The 25,039-nt window shown below is 41.6% G+C and overlaps 1 protein-coding gene across 1 annotated transcript; it reads right to left on the reverse strand.

The window, feature by feature from the left end:
• Positions 1-1,031: 1,031 nt before the first annotated feature.
• On the reverse strand, positions 1,032-17,888 carry ETNPPL (ethanolamine-phosphate phospho-lyase). Its single transcript, XM_067568261.1, has 13 exons — positions 17,712-17,888; positions 13,733-13,851; positions 13,407-13,566; positions 11,903-11,977; positions 10,696-10,789; positions 9,732-9,848; positions 7,926-8,008; positions 7,273-7,498; positions 5,730-5,884; positions 5,144-5,233; positions 4,659-4,789; positions 3,531-3,598; positions 1,032-2,837 (listed from the first exon to the last, which is right to left on the reverse strand). The coding sequence occupies exons 1-13, from the start codon at positions 17,765-17,767 to the stop codon at positions 2,703-2,705; spliced, it is 1,509 nt and encodes a 502-aa protein (XP_067424362.1). The 5' UTR covers positions 17,768-17,888; the 3' UTR covers positions 1,032-2,702.
• Positions 17,889-25,039: the final 7,151 nt, after the last annotated feature.

The raw sequence follows: 25,039 nt of genomic DNA on the forward strand, positions 1-25,039 counted from the left end.
CAGCCACCTCTGAATCGCACTAGCTTCTGCCCCCCACACCATCATCAGCTGTGTTCCTCATAGCTCCACCATTCAGGGTAATGACTGTCAGTAGCTAAAGCTACCTTTGTTCCTCTTTCCTTACATATTGATCTTGTCATTTAATCTTTACCTGTTCTCTACTTTGATAATCTGGTGGCCTGGGATGAGTCACCTGTTACTGCAGCAAAGTAGCTGTTCTTCTGGTTTTGTCTTTTCCATTTTGAGGTGATGCCACTGACTGAATATAGTTAAAGCAAAGGAAGGAGCCTAGATTTTAACTCAACCAGTTTAGCACGTAACAAAGGAAAACTTGCCTAGTTTAGAAGTTTTAGTTAGCACAATCTAACACCACATTTTCAAATCCTTGTCAGGAGAGAGCCCACACAGGCCAGGGAAGGAGGCTGACTATAAACTGAAGGGACAGCAGCCAGCCCCACTCTTCGGTTTATATTTGCAATTGAAGGCAGCATAGAGCCAGATCTGTAGTGGTATTTAGGCATCTAAAGGTGCAGATTGGCACCAAGTGAGATTTTCAAAAGTATCTCAGTGACTAACTCCCACAGGCACTGGTTTAATGAAATGGGTTTAAAAAACTTACATATACCATGTATCATTCTCATACAGTTAAGGCCTAGGTGTTTTGAGGATCTGTACTCTATTAATCAGCTGCATGGGAATATATACTATGTTAAAATGAGTCTGTCACAGATATAGTATGTAGATCTTCTCTTGTTTCTAAATGATATACTTTTTTTTATGAAGTGTTTAAAGAGAGTTCTAGGAAGGTGCTAAATTCCATTTTAGATTCCAGTATAAGCAAGACCTGACTAGTTTATAATCTGCGTAATAAAGGCATGTTATATCATGAGTAGGCTACACCTGTATATAACAGTTAATTTACAGCCAACCCTTGTTTCAGGGAGATAGACAGCAGTAAGCACTACTTTCCTAATTAACTAAATGGGTGTTTAAAAGAGTAAATTATTAAATTCAAAACAGTGCACAAGATCTCCATGGTTACAAATAGCTTTAATTTTTAGAATAAGTAAGGACCACTGAACAGATAATGAGCTGGCTTGATGTTACCAGAAGAGTTCATACAGAAAATATCAATATAACATAATGGCTGAAGGCATAAAACTAGATAAGACTGACTACAAATAGCAGTACCTCTTAGTTTTCAGTCATCGTACGCAATTAATGAAAAGTCATTTACAGCTAGTATAAAACAGCAAGACTTGGTAAATGATTGATTATAAAGCCATATTTTAGTTTTGTTAAAGTAAATATAACTCATTTTTAAAAGCCCTCAATTTTTTCCATAAAGCTTACTTGTGCATGCATTAAAACTGTGGCATTTGAGAGACCTGATCCAACTTTAACACACACACACACTGTGCAATGCAAGGTCCATTTTACTGCCAGAGGCAGAAAAACAAGTCCAAAGTGCCTAGGCTGGGTGAGCGAAGGAAACCAGCTCAGCTACTCTGGATTCTCCTCCCACCCAAATCCATGTGGGAAGCTGGAGTAAGAGTACAGTCTGATCCTGATGTTAGTTTGTTCTGTCTCTCTCTCTGTTCTGTGGAACTCCCTTTTTAGTAATGTAACAAATGTTATATGAGGTCCCAATTTTGCCAGGTGCAGAGCACCCTCAAGTTCTGTTGACTAACCTCAACAGGAGTTGATGGTATTCAGCATTTCAAAGGATCAGACCCTATTTTGTATGAGGCTAGACTAAAAATGTCTAAAATCATAAGAATGCAATTTGGGGTTACCCCAGGAAATCTCATTTTTCATGCTATTCTGAGGTTAAAGTAATTGATTTTTAAAATCTTCCTGAATTTGTTATGCATGGAAATAGGTGCCTTTTGTTTTAAACAGATTCTCTTTACAGTAAATTTTACTGGGAAGATTGCCACTTACCCATGATAAAAAGTTTAACAAATTATAAAGTCACTTTCTATGTAGAAAATTATGATCCAAGCTCTTTTCATCTCTAAGTGAGAAAACCTTGCATACACATGTTCATATAATTATACATACACCCCCAACTCAATTCTTACAGGATATAAATTTGGCAGAGTTCTATTCTCCTCACTACAGCTATGCCAATTTCCATCAGCTGAGGATCTGGTTCATAGGTCCTAAATCTTCTTCCAGTGTGAATTGTCTGTCAAGCTTTGTGTTGTAAACTGAGCCATTAAAACATGGAAAGTAATTAACATCTCAATATTGGATACTGAAATTTCAAATACAGTAAAATGTGTAGAATTTAATAGGATTGATGCTGTGTGTCCATGCTTATTAAGCACAATGGGCCAAATTCAGACCTTAAATAACCAGGTGCAACTCCATGCAGTTCAATAGAGTGGCATCTACTTATATCAGGTTTAAATATGACCCACAAGGGTTAAAAATCAAAAAAATTATTTAGAACTGTGTGTATTTTATTTAATTATTTATTTTAACCTACCTGGTTAAGTTAAAGGCCTGACCCTGCAGTCCTTATATTGGTGAAAATGTATTTTAAACTCCCAATAAAGCTAACTGGAGTCTTGCTCGTGTAAGGAAGGCAGGATTGGACCCTGAATAATCAGTATGATACTTATACACATCCACTCATCCTCCTTTTTTTTTTTTTTTTTTTTTTTAATATACTGGTCAAAAAAGAGCTTCTCCTTTCATGTTCTGATTCTTTTACATGGCACTACACAGTTATCAGCATGCAAGCCATTTTCTTGTCTGCAAGCTGTTCCGCTGCTATGGTTGATGCTTTCACTAATACAGTCTGACTGGGAATTCACTTCATTAATCACCTGAAACACACAAAGTTTCAATGAATAAGCATGTTTGCATCAATTTCTAATTATGAACTTTGACTTTAGGGTTAGGAAACTGCCTGATTCTCCTTTTAGAGTGAAATCATTCCATCCAGATCAATGGAGTTACTGCACTTTTACACAGATGTATGCAAGAGAAGGCTTAGGTCTCATTTATGGTATTTCTAGAGTAGCCATTAGCATAGGATCCCTTAATAGTCATCCCACTGAGAGGTTCATTTATTGCTCTCCAGCCATTCTAGACATCATCAGAAAATACACATAGTACATGCTCTTTAGAGAACTTTTCAGGGCTATATGTAATATGCATATTTTTAGTGCACGAGGAATTATATAAAAGTTTTGTCCAAGGCTAACATTACAGTCTATGGGGTCCAATCAAGAAGGCTATTCATACTCAAAGATATAAGATGGAAGTGAAATCCTTGGAACCTTTTGAAAATAATGTTTAAAGGGTACAGTCTGTTACTCAGCTCTTCATATTTGTTCAGTAACAGGAATCTTACAGACTGCTTTCCATCTTCTTTTATCATAGATCAAATTCTGATCTCAGTTACGTCAGTCTAGATCACTTACACCTATGCATTTATGCTATATCTCCACTAAAGTAATTTGTATGTGCTTCTCCCAATACCTATTTTTTTAAGACATCAAAAAGGAAAAACATACTTTTCTCTTATGTTGTGGAATTGTAGATCTTCCATTTCTTGTACTGGCTCCAGTTGCTTCTTCCAAAGCTAAATCAAGCAAAAGCATTCAATGATCACCTTTTTATTGCCAAGCATTGTCACTGTTAATAACAGCACCCATAAAAAGGCTGAATGTCTATTACCTAGGAAGTACTGCGCTTGAATTACTAGCCGCATATTTATAGCATAGAAAGATAATAGCTTAACTGAAGAACTACTTAACCCTTTCTAACACCTCTCTTTGGAGAATGGTGAATTATGATGACTAGTAGCCTGAGAATGGTGGGCATTTAGAGCAGAGGTGAAATTTACAAGCTTAGCACTTCTGTACAGATCTGCCTTCAGATCGACTCATAAATAAAGGGCCTAATTTTGACTTTATTTACACCAGAGTAACTCCACTGGGCCAGATCCTCAGCTGTGGCCAAGGAGTACTCAATACAGATGAGGAGTAGAGAATGTAGCGGTGCCTTTACGTTCACACAATTCTGGGGTCGTTCAGTACTGGGCCAGTTCCCTGGCACAGGACAGAGGAGTCTGAAGGTTTGCAGGGGGGTAAAGAAGAGCAGAATTTGACCCATCATGTTGCAAGTTGTGCAATGAAAAACTCAGGAATCCAATATTAAAGGTCATTTTGAAAAGTTTAGCCGTTTACTGATCTATCCAACACCGGTGCAACCTCTGTAACGTCAGTGGGCCAAATGCTGTGATGACTTACACCTTCTGCAACCCCTTTAACTTCAAAATCCTTCAGGGCAGAAACTCTGCTGCCTAGCATGTTAGGGGCACCACCAGAAACAAACAGACAATAATAAATAATGGGATTGTGGCAGAGATAAGTGCAGGATTTGGCCTGACAGGTTGGCATAGATGTAAATAAAGGGTCCTACACATAGTATATAATCAACTGCATTAAGAAAGTGTGTTAGGATAGAGCTAAGAGAATAGATCTCTCAAGGAGGGGGAAAATAAAGTTCTGAAATCTAGCTTTCCTGTGAATCTTTGCTGACATTTTCTGCACATGATGGCCTAGATTTCAGTGGTTTCAGAGGATTTCCTACGTCATTTGAAAATGAACAAGGAGGAATGTTCTATAATGCTTGCATACCTGTGAGGAGCTCATCAATTTGGCTCACTACAAGCTCTGCATCTTCCATAGTGAAGCACATGGGTGGTTTAAATTTCAGAATGTTTCTATGGGGTCCATCTGCACTCAGAAGGATCCGCTGTTCTTTCAGTCTGCGCAGAAAACAAATGATGTGTATGTAAAAAGGCATCTAAGGGCACAATGTAACTTGCATATGCCAGGATTCAGAGAGGTGCATCAGACCAAACTCAGATCTGTTGTCCATAGAGGTAACAATGCTGAAGTCCAGGGAATTACATCTACTTACACCATGTCAGGGTTTGGGCCACTGTCTGAGTTTTCTAATGCTAATCAAAGATTACATTAATTTCCAGTTAAAGTCATGTATGTACATCTGCTGGAGAAAAATCAAGGTTTTCAACCTCCTTAAGAAAAGGCTGGCAAATGGTTAGATAGAGATTGCACCAAGGTGCTTTTATGCATGGATACAGAAGATAAATATTTACTTGTAGATGATATGCTGGGCTTCAGCTGTGGCAGGTGTTCTCTTTTGTTGATCCTTCACCAGATCTACTCCAACAAACAAACCAATACCCCTAGAAAACAAAAGGAGGAAGAAGGATAAGATCCACTGTCCAGTAGTAAAACCCTTCTCTTGCACAGATAGTAACATTACTCCACCAATTCCAGCGAGTGAACTATATAAAGATACTACACTTTCAAGTACTAAGTTCTTCAATGCTAATTGTATAGATATACATTTAGCTGGTTTAATAAGGTTGCTTTGTCAGTTAAAGAGAAAAACTTCTCATTATCTCCTGTAGGTCCAAACTACCCGTAACTTGATTTGTTGTCTTTTATACCTGCAGTTTGGATTTGGATTTTAACCCATAACATGAATAAAAACAAAAACCAGGAAATCGTATGGGATCCATTTTGGGGGGATAATTTACAAATAAAAACAAGACATAATCATTATTTACAATTTTCTCATTTTTGTCCTATATTCTTCGCCTACTGGGGTAACAGAATAACCACTTCTTTGTCCAACCTTCTGCCTGGGAGCTTCTTGATTGTACCTGAGGTACCTACCTGACATCTCCTACTAAAGGATGTTTTTCCTTTTGTTTGTTCAGCAGCTCTGTGAGATAATTTCCAACTCGTATGGCATTTCCTTGGAGATCTTCTTTTTCAATTACATCGAGCACAGCCAAGCCAATAGCACAGGACACTGGATTGCCTCCAAACTGAAGGCAAAGACAAATGAGAAAACAAATTGGTTGAAATTCTGTTCCACCTCCATCCATGGGGGCTTCACTAACACTTCCCAAGTCACTAAGCTGTGAGCAAAGCTTAAAGAAAGGGACTTTAGGAAAGATTGTGGTTAGTGCCTGCTTGGTTGCTTAGGAGGAAAATGGGATACAGGATCCTCCCTCCCTGGACCCTCTCACCCCAACCATGCAATGCATGGGGTGCAGACAAGGTGTCCCTCTCCAATTGTTGCTCCTCACCCTCAGGTTTTGATAACAGAAATTGCCATGCTACATCAGACCTGAGATCCATATAGTCCCGTATCCTTTTATAGACAATGAACAGTATTGGATGCTTCAGAGGCAGCTGCAAGAAACCCTGCAGTAGGCAGATGTGGGGAAGTCTATCCCATTTCCTTCCCCGCCCATACAACCCTGAAGGTCTCACCCTAACCTTTAATCATTAAAAAGCAGTTTAAGCCCCAAAACATGAGTTTTATCTCTTTTCCAATACTCATTTTGTTGCATTAACTTTTGTAACTCTGGATATCCTTGTGATCCATATAAATATCTAATCTTTTTTTTTTTTTTTTTTTTGGTAGATTCAGAAGCTGTGCAACTACTGGCCTGCATCACCTTCCTGGTCCAGCGACTGTGTGAGAGAGAAAGGGATGATGGTATTGGGGCAGTCAACCCACCTTCCATATGGGAAAGGTAAGATCCATGTTCAGTATCCCTCTCTATATACGAGCTCTGAGGGACAACATGAGCCATTATCTTGTGCTGGACAGGATGTAACATTATGATAGTTCATTCTTTTAAAGAATCGACCCTGATGGTATTTTTTCCAACCTTCTTATCAACAACATTTACTGTATCCCAGTCGCACAATTCCCCAGCCACATCCCAGAACCCCTGCAATCTGAAGCTTAAAAGGACTTAGTCTAAGTAGTAGAACTTCACTGCAGTTACTGGCAAGGCTCAATCACAGTCGAAAATATGGCAGACATCAGACTGAACAGGCAAGACAAAATCAAAACTGTGGCTTTGTGATATCTGCACAGCTCCAATGTTTCCTGATACAGTGAGAATGTTTAGCTGCCCTCTGAGAGGTAAAGAAATTAAGGGCCCCATGGAATTTGGATTCTCAATGGGAGCTGCTGGGTGTTAAGCACTTTTGAAAACCTGACCGCTTCCTTTCAGGTGTCTAAATGGGACCAGAACTCTTTTGAAAATCTGGCCCCAAAGGCGGATGCTGAGTTTTTTTTTTTAAACTTGGGCCTACAGTTCTCCAGCCATATCAACTCAGCATCTTCTGCAAGCACTGAATGCAGACTAAAGTTATTGTAGGAGGAAAAAAGGAAAACTTTCATCTGGAAAGTTACCGTGTTGAAATATTCCAATCCAGAGGCACTGAAGGCTTCAGCAATCTCTCTTGTTGTAACCACACAAGACATTGGATGGCCATTACCAATTGGCTTTCCCATGGTGACAATGTCAGGTACGAAGTCTTTGCCTTGCAGCTGGAAACCCCAAAAATGTTTCCCAACTCGACCAAAACCAACCTGGACTTCATCTGCTATGAATACGCCACCTGCTTTATGCACATATCTGAAAACAAAAGGAACAGTCCAAATGCCACACCACATAATAGGATTCTAGTGTTCAGGCCTAATTTTAGCACAAAGGAGGATGTGTTACAGAAGTTTATTATTTGATTCAGTCCCTGCCCTGAGGAGCATACAATTAATTTAGAAGATTTCAGACAAAACCCCATGACTGCATTTTATGGTTGGTGTTTAAATTACTCCATTTCAAGCCACTTGATTCCTTTTTAATGATAAACCCATGGATTATATTTTGTAAAGTGATTTATAACTAAAAATTCCATTGGTCATGAATTACGTAATGGCATTTAAGTTGTGGAACAAAAACGAAGGACAAAAAACCCCTAATGGATTACTAGAATAAGCCTATAGCCTCAACCTATTACTCTGTGTAACTGCTCAGCTATGCCCATGCCAAGTATTGTACATACTCTGCCACTTTCTGGAAGTAGCCTGCAGGTGGAATTATTTGGCCTCCGCAACTCTGCATGGATTCAGCAATAAAGGCCGCAATCTACGCAAAAGAAGATGAAATAAGAGCAATGTTCCTCTATCTAGCCTTTGCAAATAAGCTAACACTTACAGAAAAAAGCTTTTAAAGACCTGGGTTACTTTAATAACTCCGATAACATGCTGGGTTGGACAGCGATTTGTTGTCAATGGCGATGGCATAAGATTTCCATTCAGGGTGCCCAAATTTGCAACACCGAGGGCCACATTGGCAGCCTGCCAGGAATCGAAGGGCCACATCTGGGACCTAATCCAACAGCCACTCATGTCCTACTGGCCTCAGTGGGAGTTGTATCAGGCTCATAATGTGCATGTAAGTTTAAATAGAAATTTCATTTAAAAAATACATACTTACTGGTACTTGTGATTTGCCCTGATAGAGTAATAGACACTGCTTAATGTTATGGAACATCAGCAATAGAAACCTGTGGTGACCAGGGAAAGGGCAGAGACAGAGTTTGCATTTTTAGAACACCCTGGCTATGCTTTGGGCACCCCTGCCTCATGCAAATGACTAAACAAGAAATACATTATGGCAAGGCACTCCACAAAAGAAAATCTATAGGTCAAGTAATTCCAGTTGCTAGGAATGAAAAAAGAAGTTATTCCAAATCAGGATGGGCAACAGCAGCAGATCAGATACACTGGAACATGACGTTTTACATTGCAGTGCAGCACAGACAGTTTTTACCCCCGATCTCCCAGGAGCGTCACCACAAGTCTGCTATTTAACAGATTGCCTCCCACACCACTTGTACAACCCTCCCTGAGCATCAACAGGTACACTCGAGCCGGACAGCAGTGCAGTCTTCCTGGAAACAAGGTCGAGCAGTAACGTGTAAAGAAGCGTACACTATATTCGAAGAGGCACACTACAGCCAAACAGTACGAGGCTCCCCATAGCATGTGAGACTTTAGCCTTTATCACAACTTGTCCTGTCACAGGTCTACGTCACCAAAACCTAAGAAGATATGCAAAAGGAGGGAAAAAAGGAGGAAGACAAGAAAAGAAAAAAAACTGTCCGTTAGTCAAAAAAAGAAGAAAAATTGACGAAGAAACTAAAAGACAGGTGATCTAATCCTCTGGACTAAAAGGAAACTGATTCAGTACCCATTGCAGTCTTTCTATTGGCTTCAGCAGGCTTTTAGATCAATCCCTAGCACTCTTCAACAAAATGAGAATTGCCCCAGGAAGCAACAGACATTCTAAATAAAATTTTATAGAAGTTAGGAGTGGTTGTTATCAGCTTTACATGGATTCCAAGCCACAAGGCTTAAAGTGCAATAAATGTATCTCAAGGTGCTTGACTGCAATGATGAGTTTCCTTATTTATCTGTTCTCCTGGCAATTGTTTTCTACATATCCTGTCTAGGACTTCCACTATTCTCTCTCAACAGGACTTGAAAGTTTGACTTGTTTTTCAAAGACTAACAAAATAGTGAATTAAACAATTTTGGATTTATTTGCTCCTTTATGAGTCTTTTCTCCTCTTGATCCTTGCATATAACTTTCATGGATAGTAATGGGGTTATGAAAGTGCATCAAGGGGAAAATGGAAGCCTTAGAATATAAAACCCATAACAAAAGAGTGAAGGCAGAAAAGGAGAGGAAATTGCACTGTATGGATGCTGATCTTTTGTCTCCTTTCCCCCCATTCTGTTGCCAAGATGTCATTTCATTATTAAAGTTGCACAGAGTTAGTGTTTCTACAGCTCACGCTACAAACCTTGCGCCCGTTCTTCTCAGTTTCTTCAATAATCTTTTTCACATCACCTGCATAAGCACTTGCTGGATCTGGATGATTTTCCCTATATTTTCCTCTGTAGATATCTGGCGCAGGAGCCTGAAATAATCAGAATTTATTTCAAATGCATGCCTCCTTTCAATATTCATTTTCTATTGAACGGTTCCCAGTGTTTTCATTAGGGCCCACAGCCATTGCCAGTTCCTGCACCAGGGTCCAAAGTGACTCCAATTCTTACAGTCTGCAAGAAAGGTTGATGCCCCTTCCTTCCACAAAAAACCTGTGCTTCATTTCTACCACTTGGCTTCCTATTCTGTGAAGAAGGTGGACCTGCTGCACAGCCTTGCCAACCCCTACAAACTGAGTGGGGAGGGGTCCCAGGATCAGATGGGGTCATTGGAAGGTAGAAACCCGCCTGGGAACGGCGTTGGCATGGAGAGCTGAGGTTAGTCCTGCTTCGAGCAGGGGGTTGGACTAGATGACCTCCTGAGGTCCCTTCCAACTCTAATATTCTATGATTCTATGATAACCAGTTATAAAGTGGGAGACAGCTAGATAGAGTCATATATATTACTTTGGGCTGGAGCTTTGCCACTGTGGGCCAACTCTAGCTTTAACCAGGTAAGCGCTAATTACCCAACAGCTGTTTCCTGGTTTTGTTACCCATATATCATTACATAATAATCACAATTCATGATAATAGCATGAGGGAATTCAGCATGAAAGCTAATAAAAAGTCACTTCTTTCAAATCCAGCAGCAAACATTTCTGCTGAATTTAATCCTTTGATGCAAAATGACAGGAGTGTGTAGTCTGACCAGTTAGGAATAATTTAATCTGGGGAAATAGAGCCAGCACCCAGGCAGATTTTGAAATGATTCTAGAAGAAGGGGAAAAAACACCTACAAAGTACAGTCATTTTATATGCAATTGAAAAAGTACTCACCACATGCACAAACTCTTTTTTGCCCTTCTTCCCCAGCTGATTAAATTTATATGGACTAATGTCAATCAGAGATGAAACATGACCATGGTAAGCACTGCATGAGAGTTAAATGCAAAATCACTATCATTAAGGTTTTAGAGAAGCTAAAATTCACAACTACACGCACACAACCCAGAATAAAAAAAAAAAGTACCAAGAAACACAGGGGTGGTGTTTGTGAGGGCTACTCAAGTTAATCTGACCAATCCTGAACCTAGTGAAGGCAGGGGGAGTCTTATTTTTTACTTCAGTTGGAGCAGGATTGGAACCAATAAACCAAATTCATTCCTGCCGTTGCAAGGACAGAAAAAGTTGATGTCTTCCTAAGTCCACCTGTAACAGTGGCCAGTAGGATTTTGAAAGGATGTAGAAGCACTGGGACCAAGTATACCTTGGCCTCTCACCTCCAGCCTTCCATGTCCCACCAGCTGTGCCCTGCCTCTGGCACTTGCGTGTTGGGATTCTCTCCACTAGGGGTATTCCACAACGGCCCTTAAATCTGGGATTTAGTAAATGTTGTCAGACTTTAGCAGACCCTAAAAGATGGCTGCAAATCAGAAAGTCACAGACACAAGCACTCGGATTTGCTCCAGTAAATTATGGAGGCACAAATTTTATAGCTGCACCACATGGCAAAAGGGAAGCTGGGCATCAGTCCTTTTGAAAAGTTAATTCTTAATGTTGTAGCACCAGTTTGGCCACTGTGAATCACAGAGCATGTGTCTAGGATTTTTTAAAAAATAACAGCATGGATCAACTAGCCCACCCTCTGACCGCACCACAAACCCACATAAATGGAATTGTAAGTTTTTTAGTCCTGTAGTTGTCACCCAGGCAAAACGTTAATTGAATGTAGCTCTCAATGTTTTGCCTGCATAAGAGTGAGAGATCTGGCCCAGTTTGACATCTTTCATGGTAGGTCAGCTTTCAGGCCTACCAAATTTTTGTGTCCCTTCAGATCTCAGTTTACATGCTGCTGTCAGATTGTGTCCCAAAACCTAATTACCATCACTTTAAATGGAATCTTCCATATTTAACTACAATGTATGCATGAAGGCAACAAAGCTGATCTTTCGCTGAAATATTCCATACAACTGTATAGAGTCCACCTCTAAAGATACTGTGGAAATGTCTAGCTGCATTCATGTATGCTATTCTGCAAACTTACTGGTCAAGGGTGATCACATCTTGGTGTCCGCGATACTGCCGAGCCAGTCGTAAGGCGAGGTCATTGGCTTCAGATCTACAAAATAATAAACACAATAGGGGACAATACATGCTATAAGATGGTTTATTGCAACACCAGAGGTAGATGGTTAGTAAGCACTTATCAGTAATTTTAATTTAAAACAGAAAAGGGGTATGGAATTGATTAATACAAACATTTAACACAACAGGCTCTGTTATACAGATTAGAATGCTATGATTCAGAATAGAAATACCACAGAAGAGGGAAAACAGCTCTTTGTATATCAGCAAACAAAGAGATGCTTTATTCCCCTAGCCCTGTTTGTTTGTGGGCACTTTACCTCTCCTTTGTACAGATAATGCCACTCCACATAGCAGCCAGCAGCTGGGAGAACAATGCAACTGCCACCCATCTTAAAGTTACAAAATGCCCAGCAGCTTCCCAGCCTTTATGTGGACCAGATCCTGCTCAGAGCCTTGTAGCATCAGGCTCCATATGAAGACCCAAATCTATTTCCGAAGTCAGGGCTCTCACTCAGCACCAAACCACCCTACTCTCTAACCATCAACCCACTGTACATCAGATCATCTTATAAGAAGATTTAGGTCAATAAGACATCCCAAACAAAATATATCATCTTTCTTGGAATGTTGCCTCCTTTAAAATGTAGTACAATCCACATACACCAATGATCCATTTGCTGGAACAAGAAGAAGCAATAAAATTTGCGATGGGGAATACAGGTCAGGCTAGGGCCACATTATCACAATGACTGAATAAAGATTTTAGGTGGTACAGAGATGTGCAAGCTCCCCAACTATGCTAAATAAACAGCTCCACTCCCTTTAGAGGTGCACTGAGACATCTATTTAGATCACAGGGACAGGTATGGTGGTTTATAAATCTATTTGGACTGAAAAATAGAATAGTTGATTAAAACAGACCCACACGATGCTTCTACAAAGACTAACCAAAGACAACTGAGTAAATGTCTGCTGAATTTCATTTTTTAGTTTTCTCTTCTTTCTTTTAATCCCTCTTGTTTCTAAATACACAAATCTATTTTCACAAGATATATGGTATCAGTTCTTTCTGCTGTAGTCTCCTCTAGTCATTATATAGAAAGGGATCATCACTGCTTCAAAGCTTCCATGTGGTAGGTCAAATCTGGTCCTAATAAAGTTAATGGGAAAATTGCCATTGACTCCAATCAGAGCAAGAAAGTTTCACTTTCTGGTTTTCATGCACTAAGACAGTAGAGCAAGGTGAGATTAGCAAACACTGCACAGGATGTTTTGCATCTGACCAGAACAAAACGAGTTTTTCCTGGGATTATTTAGAAGTAAATTACCATGGAAACATTTCTATTACTTTTGTTAAATCCTGTTTTTCCCACAGTTTAAAATATAGGCTTAAATTCACTTGACTGTGTCCTTGTTAAATAGCAATAAAGTAGTGTCAATGAAAACCCCTTCAGACATACCCAGAGTTCACAAAATAACAAATGGAGAGTTTCTCCGGCAGGGTAACTGTGAGGCGCTTAGCGTACTGGACAAGGTTGTCATGCAGGAATCGGGAATTGGTGTTGAGCAGTTCCATCTGTTTCACTGCAGCCTTGATCACCTCTGGATGGCTGTGGCCAACTGAACAAGACAAATTATTAATAATTACTGACAGGTGACCAGTTACTAAACCACACAGAGTCAGCGAGCCCTCCTGAATCTAGCATTGTCAGCTTGCCTGGAAAAGGGATCTTCTGATTTCTAAATAAAATGACGCAAACTTAGTCAATGGAGTTTTTGTACTTACCATGTGCAACATTGTTGATGCAATCCAGGTATTTTTCTCCATTCTCATCATACATATATTGCCCCTGAGCACGCACTATCTTGATAGGGTCCTTAGCAAAGAAAACTTTGCATGAAGGTCTAAAAAAGTATAAAATAATATTATTTCAGCTTGCTCAATTGTTGCCTTTCAAGAGAATTGATGATCTCAGGACTTAGCAAAACAAAAACTAAATCCCACATACTCCTGAAGACATAGCACAGGCAAAGCTGCCACTGCCTTCAAAGGCACCTTTACCTTCATATAGACAGCTGCTGATGTCCATCGTGTATATTATGTTATATCAGTGAAGTGACAAAGCTTGAAATGTTAACATCATGAAAGCCGTTCAGTATATTACAGATAAATAATGCCATCACTTCTATGAAATGCCTGTGAAGCAGGCATGAATCTTTTTTATACTATGTAGTTTAATGGATGGTCAAGTGAGGACTGAGCAACTCATTAAAATGAATGGAAAGGCTCCCATTGACTTCTTTGGGAACAGGAGCAGGTCCTTACGGAGGTTATTTTCAAAGCCCTGCTTTTGTATCTAAGGGCTTGTCTACAAGGGGACATTGAGGAAAATTAATTCAAATTAATTAAAGGAATGAGTGTAAAGTACATTCAAATCCTGTGAGGACACTCTTATTTAGAATTTCAGTGGCTAAATTTAATTAAGGCCACTTGGATTCTGAATAAAAGCATCCACATAGGTGTTAAATATGATTTAACTCATCAAATTTAAAACATAGTTCGGATTAACATTCCTGAGTGTCCCGGTGTACAAAATCCTGTGTATGGTTTCCTGTGAGCACAAAGGAATGGGCACCATGCGGTATCCTCTGATGTCTGGCTATGTTTGTCTGACACAGTCTTATTAACTTACACATGAAAGTTTATATAAAATTAACTCTCTGGAAATAGGATTAATTTTTAAGAATTTTTTCCAAATGTATGACCAAAAATTCATTGGAAGACAATACTGAATTTGATGTATGATATTTATAGAATTCATATTTTAGAACAAATTACCAACACTTGGTGGTCTTAATTTTCAAAGGTACTCAGCACTTCTGAAAATCAGGTTTATGGAATTTTGAGATGGCTAATCCCCATTTTCAAAAGCACCAAAATCCCACTGACTTTCAATGAGACTCAGGCTCCTAAGTCACTTTTAGACACTTTTGAAAAATTTTCCCCCCCCCCCCCTTTTCTGGGCATACAACACTGAAACATATTCAAACTATACAGTTATATTCAGAAATATTACTGAACAGGGAGAAAGCATTTAGAAATCTTTCATAGTAATTATTTAAGATGGATGCGATTGTTTCTAAATAATAAAACTGCTATACTAAATGTATCCTTGCTGTCCATGTTGTCTGGTAACCTGATACAATAAAATTAATTGTGTACATGGACCCTAACTGTTACTCATAAAAAGTAATCTATAGTGCTTTGAAATAATTTAGTGTCTGAATTTCTGCCTGTTACCTAGAGACATCATTCAGAGCTATTTCCCCTTTGCTCTTACAAATCTACTGCCATAAGACAATTAAAAAGTGAAACAGAGGTAAAGCAGCAGACTGAACATTATCAAATATTTCTTAGCTACAGTTTTTCAGTTAGTAGTTGTAAATCCTTTCCATGAGGTTCCCATGACTGTTTGCCTCAGCAGAGCCTGAACCTGCAATCTGTACTTAGGCAAGACTCCCAGATCATGAGATCTAGCCCTTAGAGATGACAGGCTGCACATGCTATATGATGACATTGATTTTTAAGCATATTAAAACCATTGATGGCACTATACGGTTCTATGGAATCTAAGCAAGTTAGCATATTATCAGTAGAATAATATGAGAAACTCAGTGAGCATTTTTGTATTTTCATATCTAACAATGATGAATTAGCTTGTCACTTGGCATGACCTAGTGAAATATTAATTAAGATCACATGCTCTAGAGGAAACCATATGATTTAACTTGTAGTAAATGATAAATAGGTATCAGATACACACAGTGACAAGGCTACAGTTCATATTTTCTTTCAATCCTGACTCAGGTCACAAGAGAGAAAATAGTGTTTGATGGTCACATCCTACTTCCCATTATATCACAATTGTACAATCTTGTCTCAAGAGTGGCATAACAGGTCTACAGAATTGCATAGAGAATCTGCATCACAGCCATTTGTGCTAGGTTACGCTCAAGACTATCCCTTTAGCACCCCCATTTTTATGAGTGCTAAATTTGCCCATGAATTAACTAAACAATAACATTTAAAAATGTATTTTGGGCATTCTACTCTGTTTCATAGTTTTAGAGTGCTCACTTTTGTGTAATATGCTATCAAGTGCAGTATATTAAACAAGTAAGTTTTGAGACTGAATTTGTCAGGAAGAGGCAATCAAAGTCTTAAGTATCTGAATTACAAACTAAAAATCTGACCTTCTTCTTGCTTTTTATTTCATTCACCCAGTTATCTACAATGAGGAGGTACTGCCTATGTCTGATGACTTAAATTCGTTATAAGTAAACTCAGAATTGTTTTGCAACACAAACAGAAGGTACCAAAGGAAGATGGTTTACTACTTTAAGCACCAACTATGAAATGCCTAAATTCTCTGAAGCCACAGTTTATCAACAGGATGACTCAGTCCTTCATATGTCTGAGGTAGGTGAACTAAATTCTGTGTAATTTTCACTATGGATAAGACCTTTAAACCTAAGATCACATGCTAGGTTCTGCTCTCAGTTACAATGGTAAGCCAATTAACTTAAGTGCAGTTACTGTGAATTTACATGGGTGCAAGAACCAGCAGGATTTGTCTTGTCTGCTTTGGTTTGAAGCTTTATGTAAGTGCAGGTGTTGGCCAAAATTTCCCCTCCACATAACTACGCAATGCATTATCCACTGGCTACTGCTTCCCCTCAGGTAGCTCTGTATAATTTCTGGAGTATGTAATTTTTAGAGCGCTTTGATGTTCTTAGTGAAGGTAGCTATAGAATTGTAAATTATTATTATAATAGCTCTGTGGATCACAGGGCCATTTCTATTTTAGTCATCACACTGTTTTGTGGAAATGCTTTGTTCTCTGGGGAAAGTAGTATTAGCATGTACTCTTAACAATACTAATTACTCTGAATTCTTTCGGTCATTTGTATAGGTGTAATATGTAATTAAGTATGAAGCCCATTATCTGATGCCCATTCCATTTAAACAGCGTCCATGGATTTCAGCTAGCATGGAGTGTATTTAAAGGTGACTGTGTTAGAAAAACAACCTTAGAAGCAAAAACACATTATTGTGGGGGCAAAATTCCTTTAATTCTGGATTCCAGCTTTCGGGGCAGAGGCCCTTAAACTTGGGGATAAAATATTGAAAATGGAGCAGCGGCTGGGCCTGGATCCCAGCTCGGGCAGAACTTCTGGGGGGAAGGGGAGGGAAGACAAACATCCTAGTTTTATGTAACATCAGTGTAGGCTGCTTTATGTAACTGAGCGCTCAGGGCGTACAGTCAGCCACACGCTGATCCCCCAATCCCCCCCCCCCCCCAGCCTCCCCTTTGTGTCGGGTTTAGCTGCGGGGCAGAAACCCAGAGGGCGCAGCGGGAAGGGCTGGATCCCAAAGGGGAAAGGAGCCGTCCGGAGCAATAACCCCCAGCCCCGGCGGGAGCCCTGACAGGAGGGCTGCGCGGCTGGCAGAAGGAAACGGGGCTGCGGGCTCAGCTGGAGGCCGGGTGGGCGCACGGGGGCCTCTCCCGCCAGACCCTTGCCGGGGCTGTCCGCAGGGCTGGGCAGGAGCGAAGCCGTTAGCCCCGCGCCGCGTCCCGGGGACAAGCCAGGAGCCCGGGCAGGCTGGCGGGGTGGGGGAGAGACCCGCACCAAGAGCCCGGCGCTGTCCAGCCGCTGCCCGGCTCCCGGCCACAGCGCCCTCGCCTTGCACCAGCCTTGCTCACCCTATGTGCTTCCTCCGCAGCTCCAGGGTCTCCGCCTTGCTGTACAGCTCGCTCATCCTGGCCAGCGGTGCCCCCGGGCGCCTCTCTCCCCTTCTCTCTCTTCACCTGGCTCCTGCCCGCCCGCCCGGCTGCCCTTGTCCCAGGAGCCTGCTGAAGATGGGGCTGGCACGGTAGCGGGCTATTAGTCTCACCTTCCTTTTATCCCGTCTTCGGCTCTGCCGCCTGCCAAACCCCTCCTCCTGCTTTCTAAGCTGCACGCCACCTACCGCCAGTTTGCCCCCTCCCTGCCAAGCAGAGATCCTCCCTCCGCACACCCCTCTGGCTGTGCCAACTCCCTGCCCCAGCCCCAGCCCTCCTCCGCCTGCCTCCCGGTCAGTGCCACCGCTACCCTGCCTTTCTCCCCTCGTGGAGGATGTTCCTCAAGGGGGGCTACAAATTCCTTTTCTTATTCAGTCACTCTCTCCTCTTCGCGGCCAGGGGTCTGCTTTCCCTCTACTGGGCACATACATCTACTGGCCAATGTATTAAGACCTACTAGTTCTTCTGCTTCTCTGACACTGAGAGTTCTGTAGCACTTTAAAAACTAACACATTTAATTTCAGCAGGCATAAGCTTTTGTGGGCTTCAGCCCACTTCCTCAGATGCAGTTGGTAGAAATAATACAGCAAATATTGGCAACATATATAGGAGGCAACATATACATATCTAAAGGCATAGACAACAATGGGGTATGTGGATGAAAGCCAGGTACTTGGGGCCTAATGACAACAATTGAGTAGGAGGTGAGAAAGGGTGATCAGAACAATTACTTCTTGTAATGAGATAGCCATTCCAAATCCCTGTTTAAACCCAGTTTGAATGTGTCAAGTTTACAGATAATTTCTAACTCAGCAGTTTCTCTTTGAAGTCTGTTTTTGAAGTTTTTTGGAGAAGTACAGCAACTTTTAGGTCAGAGACAGAGTGTCTGGGAGATTGAAGCGTTCTCCGCCTGGTTTATGGATGTTGTTATTTTTTGTCTGATTTGTGTCCATTTATCCTTTTGCGAAGTGATAGTCCAGTATGGCCAATTTACATGGCAGAGGGGCATTGCTGGCACATGATGGCATATATAACATTAGTGGATGTGCAGGTGAATGAGCCCCTTATGGTGTGATTGATGTGGTTAGGACCAGTGATGCTGTCACTAGAGTCAATGTGTGGGCAGAGCTGGCAACGGGGTTTGTTGCAGGGATAGGTTTCTGGACTGGACTTCTTGTAGAGTGTATGGTTGCAGGTTGAGTATTTGCTTCAGGTCTGTAAGCCAGGATGGGTCTGTCGCCCACTGCCTGAGCGGGAGACACTGACACTGATTTACTTCTATGGCTTATTTACCTACCTCACTGCGGTGCTATGAGGTTTAATTGCCTCAGGCTTAAAGAGAGATCTGAACATGGAAAGTGCTATTTAAGTGATAAATATTCATGTTAATTTGGCATGTCAGGTTGCAGCTCTTTTCCTTCTGAGCTTTTAAAGCATTGTCCTGCAGGACAGAGTACTTTAGTTTTCTGGCCAAATTTCCTAATGTTATACAAGGTTTAGCTGAAAATGACTGATAAATAGCTTGGCTTCTGTCTGACTGAGAGGATAGGTCATTCTGCTTTACTGCTTATAAAATTGCTGCAGAAACCCACGCCTAACAGGACATATTTGAGCTGTATTTTTAAATGTACTGATCAAGGCTTCATAAAAAATGTAAACAGCATAATCTTGCCAACATCTGAACTGCATTTACATTACAAAACTGCTTTACTTTTACAGGGGACCCTTTAAAATTACTTTAGAAATTTACATTACTTTACAAATTTACTTTTACAGGGACCCTTTAAAATATACCTGGGATATTTGTAGGTAGCACACCATCTATCCATCGTAAATACTTCAGTGAGCTATGAACATCATTGCCGCACCTTGCATTCACCTTTTTGAAAATTCTGCTTATCAAATGACTTTTGTTATATACATCACCTTAGCTACAGACTTAAACAATGGGGAACCCAGGGAAGTTAATTTAACCAAACCTGGAACCATGATTCAAGGGCCATAGTATTTCAGCTACATGATCCCCAGAATCCATCCACTATCACAGATCCAATATCTGTCAGAATTTTAGCTGTAAGACTGGGCAAATATATAAGGACCATCTTTGTTGTTCTATGTTTATACAGTGACTAAGCACAATGGGGCCCTGATCGTAGACTGAGTCCCCTTTGTGCTTCTGCAATCCTAATAAATCATCATAATCTAGGAATCAGATTGCAACCATCACTTGCTTTTTTGAATTCTTAAAGTTTATATTCTTAAACATCATTGAATATACCCTTACAACATCTCTGGGAGGTAAAGATTAGGGTTTGAACTAAGTCGGATCATATCAGCAATGTGAGCAAATTTCTTTTTCTTTCTTTCTTTCTTTTACTCCAGAATCTAAATTTTCATTTAAAACAGTATTGCTGTGTCTGCACTTAAAACTCTACAGTGGCACAGCTGCAGTGTTGCAACTCCACCGCTGTAGTGGTTTGATGTAGACACTACAGCAATGGGAGAGGTTCTCCTGTCACTGTAGTAAACGACCTCCCTGAGAGCCGGTAGCTAGGTCAACAGAAGAATTTTTCTGTTAACTAGTGCTCTCTATAAAGTCAGCTTACCTACATTTTTCAAGGGTGTGGATTCTTCAGACCTCTGAGCAACCTAGCTGGATCGATCTAATTTGCTAGTGTAGACCAACCCTAAGTCTCTCTCTCTAGCTGTTATAGTTGTGAGAAAAACTTTCAAAACCTGAGGTGTAACTGATGCAGTAATGTCTGCCAAGGGGCTTGTCTACACTGGGAACTTTTATCAGCATAGATATGTCTCTCAGGGGTGTGAAAAATCCAACCCCCCTGGGAGATGAAGTTATGCTGACCTGATCCCCAGTGTTGACAGCTCTAGGTCAACAGAAGAATTCTTCCATTGACCTAGCTACCACCTCTCAGGCCTTGTCTACACTACTGAGTGTTGTCGATGCAAGTTACAGCCCCTGTGCCTATTCACACAGCACTCACACTCGGTGTTCTAGCATCAACAGTAAGAGTAGTGCACTGTAGGCAGTTATCCCACTGTGCAACTCGCCACCTTCTGCAGCTGGGAGTTGTGGGAAGGCAGAGAGGATCGCAGTGCATCAAGGGTGCGGGCTGAATGTCCCATAATGTAATGCTTTCTGTCCCATCATTCCATGGGTTTCTGATTGTGTTTAGCAGCCTTTTTTGCAGATTGTGTTTCGCAGCCGCTGTTTACTGTGCGCCCGCCATCTCTGTCTGAAAGGATGGATCCTGTACTGCTCTCCACTTTTGTGGTCATTGTTCTGAACACATTGTGGATGGTATGCAGTATATCATGAGCTCCCAATCTGAATGGGAATCCGAGGCGCATGACCTGCTATGTGCCATAGAAAGAAGCGACACCGGATTGCTTTTGGCATTCACGGAGCAGCTGAACATGGTGCACCATCACTTTTGGGCATGTGAAACAAGCATTGAGTGGTGGGATCGCATCGTTATTCAGATCTAGGATAACGCACAATAGCTGCAGAACTTTCGAATGCACAAAGCCACCTTCATGGGACTCTGTGTGGAGCTTGCCCCTGCCCTGCGGCGGAAGGACACCAGAATGAGAACTGCCCTCTCGGTGGAGAAGCATGTGGCGATCACCATGTGGAAGCTGGCAACTCCAGACTGCTACTGGTCGGTAGCAAATCAGTTTGGAGTTGGAAAATCCACCTTTGGAGCTGCATTATCGCAAGTGTTCAGGACCAGTAATCACATTCTGCTACAAAGGACTGAATGTCTTAAAAATGTGCCTGAAATAGTAGATGCTTTGCAGCAGTGGGATTCCCTAACAGTGGCTGGTTGATGGATGGCACGTATATCCCAATTTTGGCCCCAGACCATCTTGCAACAGAGTAGATCCATAGAAAGGGGTACTTCTTTATGGTACTGCAGGCGCTAGTGGATCACCGGGGGCATTTCACTGACATCAGTGCTGAGTGGCCAGGGAAGGTGCATGACGCACACATCTTCAGGAACAATGGTCTGGACTGAAAGCTGCAAGCAGGGGCTTTCTTTCCAGACCAAAAGATTCCAGTGGGGGATATAGAAATGTCCATAGTGATCCTGGGAGACCAAGTGTACCCCTTATTCCCACGGCCCATGAAGCCTTATACAGGCAACCTGGACAGCAGCAAGGAGCGCTTCAATAACAGGCTGAGCAGGTGCCGAATGACCGTGGAATGTGCGTTTGGCAGATTAAAAGCATGCTGGTGATGCCTTTATGGTTCGATCTAAATGAGAAAAATATTCCCATGGTTATCGCTGCCTGCTGTGTGCTCCATAATATTTGTGAATCTAAGGAAGAAACATTTCCCCCTGAGTGGAGTGCAGAGGCAGATTGCCTAGCAGCTGAGTTTGAGCAACCAGATGTCAGGGCTATTAGAGGGGCACAACAGAGGACTGTTCGAATGAGGGAGGCCTTCAGGGATCATTTTGACAATGAGTACCAGTAAGATGTCCATGTAAATAACTCTGTGCCATGCTCTTATTGCTAGTCAACTTGAATGAGCATTTGGATGATTCCTGACCATGATTTGTACTCTGCAAATGATCCAGTTGCCTGTGCATCAATTTCAGCAACAATCACCATGTGTAGGAGACAAAGATTGCTTATCTTTCAGAGGGTATGTTTTTATTAAATACCGATTAACAACAAACACACACAACGCTGGGCTGGAAGGGAAAAAGCAGTGAGGGGCAGTGTGGGCTCTCACAGCTGTGTGGATTCCAGTTGTCATTTTGGAAGCTGTCTGAATGAATGGAGAGAACAGAGTAGCGAGATGGGCCAGGATATTGGAAGGAATGTGTAGGTGGAGTTTGGGGATGGCATGGTAAGCAGTTCTTTATTGGCTGCAGGAGGCGGGGAGCTCGCTGGCATGAATTCAATTTGCAGCATTATTAGGAACTTTAACATCTCTTTTTGCTCCTCCATGGCTTTTATCATCTGCTTGTGACCTGTTAACACTTGCTCCTTGTGCTCCTTCCTCTCTTGCCTATCTATTTTGTGCTTTTCATTTACACCCTGTCTCCATCTCCTGTGTTCTTTTTTTCTGCCTCTGAATATTGGAACAGTTCTTGAAACATGTCCTTTTTGCTCCTCCACAGTAGCTTTCTTATCAAGCAGAGGCACTTCACTGTGTGTAGGAGGTACTCCTCAAAGCCACATCTGTAGAAGCACAAGAAACAATGAACAGAGGAACGATTATTAGTGCACTAACATCACTGATTCATTACAATAAATTATACCTCATTCTCATTGTCCCCTAGCAAGCACTCAGCTCGGCAAACACCCTGAACATTGTGAGTTCTGCCCTTAAAGAGGGAGGGCTCTCAAGAAGTGGAAGAGGGTCTGGCTTGTTGTTAAGGGGATCACTACAAGTAGCCAGAACAAAACTGTAAATTCTGCCACTGTTTTCCACAGGCAGGCATCATAGAAGCCAATATCTCACTCCTAAAGAGTAAGCAGAGATGCTAGGGTGCATGTCCTCCATGCGAGCAGCCACAGATCGGGTCCATATGCTGTTGCTCGCCTGTATGCTGCTTTGGTCCCTGCAAAAATGATTGCCAATTGGCGTGGAAAAGTTTCCTACAATGGGGGGGAAGGAACAAAGCAGCTCTGCAAAGGAACCTTGGGCAGAGATTGGTATAGGCACTGGGGTTTTTTTGCCTTCCTCTGTAGCATGGGGCACAGGTCACTTGCTGGTGGATTCTCTGTACCTTGAAGTCTTTAAACCATTATTTGAGGACTTCAATAACTCAGTCATAGGTTAGGAGTTTATTACAGGAGTGGGTGGGTGAGGTTCTGTGGCCTGCGTTGTGCCGGAGGTCAGACGAGATGATCATAATGGTCCCTTCTGACCTTAAAGTCTATGAGTCTATAAGAGGATTGGTGAGTACCTCTAAGAAATTTTCCTAGAGATCTCTCTGGAGGATTCCTGTGAAATCTCGGTGTGCATTAACACACTTTTCTGTCGCACTGCCTAGCTGTACACGGGAATGGGAAACACATGCAAACACAGCTACTCTTGTACATTTCTATCCCTCCCATCAGCACAGGAAGTGTGTACGCTGAAGTGGTACAGCAGTGCAGCTGCAGCTGTATGGCTCTAGTGGTTTAAATGTAGACATACCTAGGTAAGCAAGATTCCTAAAATCATAGCTCTGAAGTGTGAATGTCCCAATTTATTTCAGTGAGGTTTTAACTTGAATGATAAAGGTCAACACTGTTAACTATTTTAGTGTTAATCAAAGCATGTAAGAAAAGAGAGATGACATCATACTATGAAGAGCTGCACAATCTACATTGAGTGGCATCTCATTTGGCACCATGAATGGGCAGTGCTTGGAAGAATATCAATACTTTCCCTCATCCACCCACCCCCTGTCTGACCCTTGGAGTTAAGAAACCAGGGGGGAGGATTTAGGAGTAGAACTCAGCAGAGCTCCATTGATGCGGACCCAATCCAGCAGGGGTCAGCAGAAAATCCAAATCCCACCAAGGGGAAGCACGCTTGGTATCTGACTTTTATCAATATGAAACCAAGTCAAGCCAAAGCAGAGAATCCAGATCCACTAACAAGAAGCCACACTCCACAAACCTAGTAGGGTATCTGAACTCCACTGAAGTTGGAGTCAATCCCAATGAGCCCATGAGCAAATGCAGAATTATATTTTGTATACCTGAAAAATCTTTTAACTAGTACCTAATTTGGGTGTCTCAAAGGGTGGAGCTTGGTTTGTGAGTATCACTACTTTATTCCCACTTCAATGCCTGCCTCCATTTGACAGGTGAGGAAACTGAGACAGTAAGAATAAGTGATTTAGCCAAAGATCCATAGGAAGTCTTTGGAGAGAATGGGAATAGATTTAGGTCTTCTGATCTCCCTGCATCAGCTTGAATGTCTCCACATCCTAGGGTCCTGACCGTTGTAGGGGAGAGAGCAGAAACCATGCAACCTCACAAACAAGTGAGGTTGTTGCTAGTCTTCTGGTGGGTCAGTGGATACATGGATACAGGGGGATTGACTCAAATAAAGGGAGAGAGACTGGGCCCCAGATACATTTGCATAGGGCCTCACTGCATGCCAGCATGCTGTGTTAAACGCAAACCTGGCTTAGGTCTTGATCCAAGCCAATTTGTACAGGCTTTTTCTCTTGCCTCCGTTTCTAAAAGCTGCAAAACAATGATGTATGGGTCATAATGTG

The sequence above is a fragment of the Emydura macquarii genome, unplaced genomic scaffold, assembly GCF_026122565.2.
Source record: "Emydura macquarii macquarii isolate MOO-44397 ecotype Brisbane River unplaced genomic scaffold, CSIRO-AGI_Emac_v2 contig_2863, whole genome shotgun sequence".
In the NCBI taxonomy this organism is placed as follows: domain Eukaryota; kingdom Metazoa; phylum Chordata; order Testudines; family Chelidae; genus Emydura; species Emydura macquarii.

Bases quoted from the DNA above. Each gene is read 5' to 3' on its own strand.
- ETNPPL (XM_067568261.1), bottom strand. From the start codon at position 17,767: ATGAGCGAGCTGTACAGCAAGGCGGAGACCCTGGAGCTGCGGAGGAAG. The intron at 9,849-10,695 runs GTGAGTACTTTT...TGATTATTTCAG, and splicing joins AAAAAGAGTTTGTGCATGTG to GCTCCTGCGCCAGATATCTA. The intron at 5,885-7,272 runs GTAACTTTCCAG...CTTTGCCTTCAG, and splicing joins GATTGGAATATTTCAACACG to TTTGGAGGCAATCCAGTGTC.